We start from the raw sequence: 10,000 nt of genomic DNA on the forward strand, positions 1-10,000 counted from the left end.
GACTCCAATCGGTGGCCACCGAACGTACCGGGACGAAAACCGTTTCACAAGCAACGCAGGCATCGTCGATCAGTGTCAGCGTCAGCAGCACGAGCGTACCGGTCGATCCGAGCAAACCGATGTTCAACGATGTCCGCCGGGAGTCGGCCACACTCGGCTCCAAGTGGTCGCCTGGACAGCAACTGCATCAGCAGCAACAGCAACAGCAAACGCAAACGATGGTAAGTGGCAGCAGGGATTGCAATTACTGTCGCCGCCATCGCTCGTGGCGCGGTGTGGCGCGACTTCGCTTTTCGGGTGAATTGAAAGGGACAGTTGCGCTGGTTTCGCCGAGGTTTTGTGCATTTCTAGGACACCTGCACCGTGTGCCAGGGCCATGTCGTGAAATGGAATCGCGTCTCGTTGGCATCACTGTGTTGGGCAGGTGTTAAATTATAGTTAACGCGCTCTATTCGCTCGCCAACAATGTCCATTGATTGCGTTGCCATCGTTAACGTGCAGAATGAGATCTGGTGCTTCATTCTGTTTGTGCTTTACTTTATTTTTCATCTATTTTGTATGAACTTGCTCTTGCAAAAGTGTAAGCAAGAGGTTGTGGCTTTTCTGCTTTAATTTTAGAGTAATGTAAGCTATTTTCACTGTGAGTTTGTGAAGTACATTCATGTTACACTGGTTTACTACCATAGTTTTGTATTATTTCGTATTACATAATTCTAAATATTTCAATATTTGGTGAATATTGGTTTCATTGTTATTATTAGCGTTTTTATCTTTATGCTAATTGTTTCCATTTATCATTTTTTGTTTCTATCTTCTTAAAATAGTTTACTTAAATTATTGATTTATTGTCATTTTGTAAATATTGTGTTATGTTGCAAAATTAGTTATCTTTAAAACATCACATTTATTTATTACTTTTATGTATAAAGTATAATTGTACAGCTCGTCATAGTTTTTAATATTGGTTTTTTGCCTTGTAATTAAAAACATGGGTTATCCCTTTAGAATGTATGCAGCATACCATACGCAAATCAATTTCAAACCACGCTTATGCTCTTCTTCATGGGAAAATCCCTTCCACTCTTTTATTCTATTAAACCACGAACGCCCATAATCCATGGATAGCCGCATGCATCCACACCACAATATTCTCACAAAGAATTTAAACCGTTTTTCTGCATATTAACCGTAAATCTGTGAGCGGATCTTTTTTTTTTATTTTTTCCCCAAACGGCTTTTGTGTGTTTTATCTATTGTCAAACGGCATCGCGCCGCACAAACCCCTTCCACCACACGCTCGGTCACTGCTGGTCTAAGTTTCGTTTGATTAATTTCCACTAATCTGGCTTCTCGCTTCGTGCGCGGGAAGCGGCGAACAAAAGCGGCACAAAAAGAGCGCAAAAGTGCTCGCTGCCAGTTCCAATTAAACTCACCTTCCACCGCTGAGAAGTGCTGGCACAATCAACACGAAAGTCCACTCAGCTCCCATCCTCCCCTTCCCATATGATGGTCGACAATTGTCTGTTGATTCTAGACCGCCCGGCCAACCGACCGACCGACCGACCGACCTGGCGACGCCGGTAGATAGGATTACAATCAATAACCCGTTATTGAAGCTCAACAGAACAGACCACCGAGCGACCGGTCGATCCTTTTACCGGTGCCTATGCGACAACTCCATTCCGTTGACGGAATGAATTGTTTGTCATTACGGTCTTGATCCTGCCCATCCTCTCTCTCTCTCTCTCTCATACTCGGGGCACAAACACCCATTTTGTGCCAAACAATTGGCAGTCGGCCGAGACTGCACTGTCTGTGTCCGTGTTCGTGTTCTGTTGCTTCCGTTCCCTAGCTCTCTGCTTATTAATTCTACAAAAGGGCTCATCACGCTGCCATTCCCTGCAGATGCTGCTGTTTACCAAGCAGCAACAGCAACCGCCTGCCGATGGCTGCGACTGTGACTGCGACTGCGAAAGGCCAATTCGAATCCATTCACCGGAACAATGGGTAGCGGTCCAAGGCGCGATGTGGGGGTACCGCGAGCATAAAATACAAACAGCAAAGTGCTTAAAGATAATCTCTATTGGGCAAATGATTATCCGGTGCTCTTTTGTGCGCCAAAAAGGGCGTCTCCATTGGTCCAACGGTCCGCACTTCTGGAACTGATTGTCGACGGATGGAATCGGAGTAATGCGGCTCATATTAACTGAAAACATTTTTTCCTGTCCCCTTTTCCTCTCTCGTGCGCCACCAGGATCACCATCGGCTGTACGAGGACGAGCGAACGAATGGACCGCTGCCGCAGGCGGTTTCGGTGGCGACAAAGTTTGCAACGCAAGCCAACAGCAGCTCCACGACCTCGATCACACACTCCAACACCGAGCTGAACCAGCTGTGCCATCACACGAAAGCAAACAGTAAAAGCAGAGCAGGTCAGCAGAAGAAGCAGCCGCTTCCGGACGCACTCCGCGCACGGAATCGGAAAATCGTAACGGAATGCACTAATGTGGTCTCTCGAATTTGCAGATATGAGCAGCGATGGATCGCGGCGCGTCAGCGTGCAGATGTCGTCGTCGCTAAAGGGTAACTTTGTCGTCTCCCAGAGTGACCTCTGGGACACGCATACACTCTCGCACGCCAAGCAGCACCAACGGCAATCGCCCCGGTCCCACCAGAGCTCGAACCGGTGCCCCGATCATGGCCACATGAGCCAACAGCAGCAGCAGCAGCAGCAATCGGTACAACAGCCGATGCAACAGCAGCAACAGTACGATTATGACAATAGCGCGACTACCTCGCCCGGTCCGATACAGCGGAGCGTGTCGGAGAAGAACCGCACCAAGCATCGGCACAAACAGCAGCACAAAAGTACCGCTTGCCAGAGCGAAACGGATAGCGAGCGGGAGCAGCGTGACTACCAGGGCTACTCCAGTACCTCAATCTGCTCCCAGACGGCGGCCAGTTCGACGGCAACCGTTTCGGTCGCAACGACCGGTACCGGACACGCCGGGTACGTGACGCCGACCAAGATGTCGTCGAGGCGGCTCACTAAATCGCAACACTCGCACCACCACTCAACACCGAACGTGGCGCCTGGGTCCGTTGTTGGTGGGACGATCGATCGGAAGCACCGATCGAGCGATTCCCGTGGTGCGGCTGATGGTTGCGGTGGTGGTGGATCGGTGCACTCTAGTAAACATCGAAAGAAGGACGGTGGTTCGGCATCGAAGCCGAACCTGTACGGTGCGTGCTCCGAGTCGGAGCTGCTCGATGGTGAGACCGCCATCTTGCCAATCTTTAGGAAGCTCCTGAACGAGAAGGAGTCTAGGTACCGTGCTAGGAATATGGTAGGCGCCAGTTGCCCTAATATATCGATTAAATGTGATATTGTTGAGTATTTGTAAACTTTTCCACACGCGCACCCAAGGCAAGGCAAGGCAGTAAAGAAGGAAAGGCTAGAGAGGAGTGTTAGAAAATGTAGAAAAAAAAAATATGGATAACAAAATGTGAAAACCATCCCCCTTCGTCCCCATCCCCGTTATGGCAACCCCCTTGTTTGCTTACAAAAAAAACCTGTTCTCCCTGTTTATGCTCGCTAGGCGGCTGCGTCACCTGCGTATGAAATGCGTGCAGTAGCTAGTGATCGGATCCGTGATCCGCCGAATGTGAGTTTGTGTGTATGTGTGCGCGTGTACGTGTGCGATGATGGTGACGCAGCGTTTAGGTGTTGCGTTCGATGATGGCTTTCCGTTACTTCACAGCTATAGATAGTGACGCTGCTGGGTGCTGGCCACAATCAATGGCCGGCGCTGAATGCCCGGCTGTGCCCGGGAGTTAGTTTCGGGCAGCTTAGTACAGTAGGCAAACGCCGTCGGTTCGGTTGTGAGCGTGCAAGGTTTGCATTTTGGAAACGAAGTGACGAAAAAAAAAGAGTAATCTGGTTTGCAATCCACTCTCTCTCTATCTCCCTCTCTTTCTCCCATTCCCCCACCCCCCCCCCCCCAAACAAGCATCCTCCCAATGCATTAGGATAGATTGTTCTTTTGATAATCGTGACTGTTAGCTAATTAAACGTTTCGAGAGTGTGCGCTGACGGGCCATTTACACATTAGTTATAGAATAGAGCAAAGCGGAGCGAGCGGCTGGCGTGTGGCCGAGAGGGAACTCAATCAATTGCAAAACCGTAACGCCCCCCCCCGGTCAACGGGACACAACGTATTTGATACTCAAAATGGTGTGTTTTGCAAACCGTCATTCGGGTCACCAAAAAGCGAGCCAGCTGATAGCACCGACCACAGGTGGTCAATCTTATGAGATACTGGAAGAGACGCGGAGAGAAAAGAGAGAGAGAAGAGAGAGAGGAGAAGGATAATAGACAGTACGGAACTGATGTGCAACTGATTTGTTGGCTAGTGAAGAAGGGGATGTCGAGTGGCTGCACCCGATGCCGTTCGTTATTAAAATACCTACTCGGATCTCGGACTCGGGGCGAGCTTTTTTTCCTATCTGGCATCCCGTAGCCCACACGTGCTCAAGATGGTCGCAGTAGCCAGTGGCGCCCGTTGGTTGCTTGGTGGTTGCAGCGATGCAGCGAGGTGGTTACTCGATCCCATTTCATCAATTTCCCCGTTTTTGCATCCTTAGTTACGGCCACGAACGTTCGACGCTGATGCGCTCTCCATATCGACTCGATGTTGAAGCTCTCTAGCTTGTAGGTATTAATAAGTTTGGGAGCGGAGTGTAAGCGAAGCAAAGCTAATTATTAGAGAAGCAAACAAAACAAAAAAACCTGTACGATATTGTATGGCAAACAATGGATAGGAAACGGGATAAACCTGGTGGAAGGGTAGGTCAGGCAAGCAGGATGGTGGTGGTGAATGGGACCGGAATAGCACGTCATGTCCTGCGTGGCGTGTAACCGTCCTCCTAACCAGCCCCACCCGAAAACGCCAACCCCCTGAACCCAGCGCACACTAGGATGCGAAACTGCGAAAAGTAGAAGTCCGACACACTGTACGACTGCGCGTGTAGGTGTAATTATGTGCCGCCCTGGCCATGGCAAAAGCCAGGGCAACAAACGATCGTCGTGATGGTGACGAAAAAAATGAAGCAGCAACCATTTCGATACAAAATTTAAGGCAGCGATGCGGCAAAAAAAAACCCAAATCAGTCAATGCACACAAGCGCTCGCCCCCCCCCCCCCCCTTGCCACCCTCAAGCAAAAAATCCCCAATTAACGATTATATCAATCAACCCAGTCTGTGTTCGTGCATGCCGTGTGCCTGCGCCAGGCCAGGCCGTGGTGTATGTTTACGGTGGGGGGGGGGGGGGGGGGGGGGGTTATTTGGTCGAACAAACGGACAAACTGATAAGGAAGCTGTGTGTAACCCTAAGGCGTTCATAATGGTATTAGATTTACAAAGCCTGCGGGGGCTGCGGATTGCGGTGGTGGTGAGAAAGGTGGTGGCGTCATCATGTAGTTAAGATTTAAGGTATAAAAAAAAGACAGCAACGAGAAACTCAAAAAAAAAAAAGAACAAATGAAGAAGCAACAGAAGTAAGTACAATCGTCTTCCTACCTACACTACCACCAGCGCACTGGCGAAATTGGCTCTCACTCATAACGCCGCGACACATTCAGGTACTCTCGAAGCACACTTCAACATCATACCAACATAGCCACTTCACCCTTCTCATTATCGTGCACAAGGACACTTTGAGACACACACGCATACAAATTCACACACAATCACAAGCGCTACTAATTTGCACTTCTAGTATGATCTTCCCGACACCAGTTTCCTGAATGACTTCATGAAATGGCGATCGTTTTTCATCGTAGGAGAACATAAACGCCATTAGCTCAATGGCTTCTTCGATCTATGGTTACTACGTACACGCGTGCACGTGCTCAAAAACTATCATCCCTGATAATCGATCAACACAAGGCTAGGATAATTAAATGCGTGGGTGCGCGAGTGAGGCGAAGAGGGCGAGTAAACTTAAAAATCTTCAACAGAAGTTGAAGAAAACGAAAACGAATCTGCAGCTCATTTAATCTTAAGAAAACTGTTCACAAACTACAGACGAAGCAAGCAAAAGACAAAACAATGTTGTCCCCCCAGGAAAGTTACATTCGAAAACACTCACAAATACACTTACGGAGAAGCGCAGAGAAGACAGTTTGTTGCAAAAGGATAGATCAATTCGTTCATGTTGAGGTCGTCGGCATGTTTAGTGTGTAAATAGAGAGAGAAAGAGAGAGAGAGAGAGAGAGAGAGAGAGAGAGAGAGAGAGAGAGAGAGATAGAGAGAGAGAGAGAAATGTTATTCAAACCTGCGGCACCATGTTCTCCCACTGTCAGCCAATGGAGTCGGGCGAGCAGAGCACTTCTCCCCCCCCCCCCCCCATTACCCACCATCCCATTCTTTATGAAACATTCTTTACTCATCCACCCACCTTCAACCGTTGCCAGAAGCGCATCACGCCGCACTTTTGTATATCGTCATCGTGTTTAGTGGCTTTCGGATAAGTTTAAAATTTGTTACGCAAAATGAGAGTTATTTAAGCGTCCTGTTAAACTGGTATGTTCTGAGGTCAGACCGTCGTCATCGGCGAAATCTGAACAACGCACAATTCATTTCGAATATCTTACTCGAGCGAATAGAGGCCACTGTTTTTTTTATTATTCGTTACAGAACGGAGTGAGGATAAGTATTTTAACTGATAATGAACATGTTTTCTGGCATAAAATCGATAATGAAAAAATCCAGTAAAACCGTTAATGTTAAGTATGCGATCATACAAGTGGGAAGAAGTGCCACCATGAGTCTATTTTCCATTTCCACGAGTAAAACAACACCCGCGAGCCTTTCTAGAGTCATTTCATTCGGTCACACTATCGGCAACGAATACCTACACACAAACAGACACACACTTACACATACAATTTATAGATCGAAAATCAGCCTCATAAACTAACCGTTTATTGGGGCCGATCGTATGTTGACGATGGATGTGAAACTCAAAGTAAAGTTTAACGGCAGGCCCCTCGATGGAATGTCTGGTTAAGGAGAGCAGTTTTGTAATGTTATACCCAGTGTCTCCGTGCGATCGTAGTGAAATGAATCATTAAACAGTACATTGTGTCCAACGAAACCAGTGGGAAGAAAAGGAGGAGAAATCGGAGAAAAAAAAAGATGAGAAAAAAAACATCTAGCCAAGAAGCATGGCTCACAGATCACTCCCGAAGAATGGGGAAGGCGTAAAGAAGAAGAAGAAGAAAAAAACGCGCCAGAATAGTAGAAGAGAACACAGTTCCGCCAATCGCCTGCGAAGAAAATAGCAAAAAAAAACAATCTGACAAAAACATACAAGGAAATAGAAGGTAGTGGCAGTGTGGCAGTTGATATATTGATTAGAATAGTTTCTAAACTATTGCTACTAATTAACACTACTACATCACAACTGCGCGTAGCATCAATTTGGGCAGCCTGCAGCAACGCAGAATAGGAATCGCAGGAATCGCAAGCAGAATAGAATAGAGCAGAATGCAAAACCATGGCTAACCATGCAGCACTGTGTGGTATCATTCACTAGGCCACAGTTCCATCATTCATGACCACCCAAAAAATACATTACGCCCGAGAAACCCACTCATAAACACGTACACACCCAAGTATTCGAGGAGGAGGACGGGCGAGAACGAATGGATCATTTAATGCACTGCATGGATCCGGAAGGAACTGTACGATCAATTAACAAAAAAAAAACAAAGAACCTAGCAGTCATCATCAATCCCACATCCAGGCGAACGAGCATTCACTTGTCCACTATGCTGAACGTACTAGGGATTAATGATAATGGTGACGATGCATTGACATGAGTGTTTAAAACAAATTACAACGTTTAGGATATTTAAATGTTATCATTTTCAACCCATTCCTTGTTTGCTAGACTGTTTCTAATACACGAGTTACTGGCATAAGCATAGGCGAAAAAAGGAACGCGAAACCTGTTGATAGCGCAGATAGTAGAGCGTGTGAAGCGAAAGTAGTGCTCAGTGTCATTCACGAGGGCAGGGCAGAAGGGAACTCGACTCCAGAGATAGAATCCAGAGATTCAATCCTAACGAAAGGGACGTCGGCAGTCGGATTTCTCTCGGCTCCTCCCGTACAACTCAACACAACGCAGCGCCATCATCCATCAGCCCCATTACATTAAACACACCAGGGTTCACACTGAATTCATCTACTCTCAAACCCAAATCTAGTGTGTCTGGAGGAAGGATGAATAGGATTAATGCGTGCGGGCGCACACACAGCTAAGGGCGTTTGGGTGAACGAACGAAAAATCTTGTAATTTTAACGGAAATGGCGAACCTTGCAATCCAGAATCTTAGAAAGAATGTCGATGCTGGTCGGGTGGTGGCCGGCAATTAATAAAAAGAAAGAAAACTCATTTTAAAGTAAGCCACACTGTGAGGGTGTTTCATTTTTGTGGACGGAAAGAAAAACACACTTTTCGGCAATCGGAAAAATCTTTGTTTTTCTTACTTACCGTTTTCCTTGTTTTGTATTTCCAAGCATTGGTTCGATCTCAGTTTCGGAGAAGAGTAAGTCCTTGTTTACTCGCTTCCACTGGTTTTGCTTCAGCTGGATGATGTTCTACTGATAATTATTAGTGGTATGATTTCATTTCATTTCCATTTTTATATAGTACAATTAAATTTTTCACCCAATATTCTCTCCGAAACCTCCAAATTTTCTCTAAACAATTAGCTTAAGAGCTATTACAATTGGAAAGCGAAGCAGATTATTGGTAAGACGCTGTTGGTTTATTTACAAAAGGTACAAAAGGTATAACAATGGTCACAACAACCTGCAGTGCAGATGACCTTATTAGCTTCGCAACGAAGCGTTCGGCACGGTGGCAATAACTCCCGACCAGTAGGTACCATAGTTTTTCACGATCGTGCCACTGATGGAGATGGAGAAAAATAGAAGAAAAATAGAAGAAGAAAAAGAGAAGAAAATGACCATTTAATATACTTTTTTAAACAAACATTTAAAACAGATATCGCGAAAAACATGCAACCATCTGAGCAACCATCTTATCGGAATGTTCACGTTCGGTGTCCATGTGCCTGACAACCACGCTGCAGTGCAACTTCACGCAGTAAAAATCGGGTCAAGCATGCGCGTGAGCGTTTGAACTATGATTTATGGGCCACCCCACTACCACCGGTATCAAAAACCAGTTCTCATAAAACCCCAACTCCATCGCCGGCTGTCGTCGTAGAGGTAGAGGCCGACAGTTAGCGTGAGCATTGAAAGAGGAACGAACGACAACCATCGCCCATCATGCTGCCATCGATCACAACAGCACGAAAGCAACACTCGCGACGCCAAAAACGAAAGGTTAATGTGCCAACGGAACGCAACACGCCGGAGTACACTAAATGCTCCTTTCCAGCGTTAATCCAGCAGCTGGCCAGCTGCTTAAACGATTTGCAGATGTTGGCGACACTTTGAAACCCTTTTTTATGACCAACCGGTTCTGCAGCTAACAGCATGCGAGGGTTTCTGTATGACCCAGATAGAGATTCGCGACAATCTAACGGCCAGAGGGCGCCGGACCGATCACGAGCACAAGCACATTGACCCAGCACGGCCGGAACCATTCCACAACTCGCTCGGCATTACGTTACCGACAGCAAATGACGCCAAATTGTACCATTTCGCCAGACAACACCGTCATTAGAGGACGGCCAATACTTACGTAAAGTAAACCTGGCCCTGACGATCCTTCGGTGCCTGCCAGACGAACGTAGCCTGCTCCTTGTCCCGGTTGTCGGCGTGCGTTATGGACGAGCACTCGGGGATCGATTTCGTGTTCGGTGTCTCGTACCAGGTTCCGATCCATTCGTTCGTTTGAGCATCACGCGCCTGCAGGAAGAACCCTCGGAACACGTCCCGATGGCCGTGAATGGTAACCTGTA

At 47.0% G+C, this 10,000-nt stretch overlaps 3 protein-coding genes across 3 annotated transcripts in view; 1 reads left to right on the plus strand and 2 right to left on the minus strand.

Annotated features, from left to right (window-relative positions):
* Positions 1-3,965, plus strand: part of LOC126568967 (gamma-aminobutyric acid type B receptor subunit 2) — a 10,723-nt gene extending 6,758 nt beyond the window's left edge. The window contains exons 8-10 of the mRNA XM_050225699.1: positions 1-221; positions 2,255-2,432; positions 2,527-3,965. The exon at positions 1-221 is cut by the window's left edge and continues 254 nt beyond it. Coding sequence (XP_050081656.1) covers positions 1-221; positions 2,255-2,432; positions 2,527-3,404 — 1,277 coding nt within the window. The 3' untranslated portion in view covers positions 3,405-3,965. The remainder of the gene's footprint in view (positions 222-2,254; positions 2,433-2,526) is intronic.
* The window catches only part of LOC126568946 (heat shock protein 70 A1-like), a 148,470-nt gene that overhangs the window by 127,753 nt on the left and 10,717 nt on the right, over positions 1-10,000 (minus strand). The window lies entirely within an intron of this gene.
* LOC126568965 (putative defense protein 3) overlaps positions 8,833-10,000 on the minus strand; it is a 1,435-nt gene continuing 267 nt past the window's right edge. The window contains exons 1-2 of the mRNA XM_050225694.1: positions 9,781-10,000; positions 8,833-8,979 (exon numbers count right to left, since the gene is read on the minus strand). The exon at positions 9,781-10,000 is cut by the window's right edge and continues 267 nt beyond it. Of these exons, the coding sequence (XP_050081651.1) occupies positions 8,901-8,979; positions 9,781-10,000 (299 nt within the window). The 3' untranslated portion in view covers positions 8,833-8,900. The remainder of the gene's footprint in view (positions 8,980-9,780) is intronic.

The sequence above is a fragment of the Anopheles aquasalis genome, chromosome 2 (genome assembly GCF_943734665.1).
Source record: "Anopheles aquasalis chromosome 2, idAnoAquaMG_Q_19, whole genome shotgun sequence".
NCBI lineage: Eukaryota > Metazoa > Arthropoda > Insecta > Diptera > Culicidae > Anopheles > Anopheles aquasalis.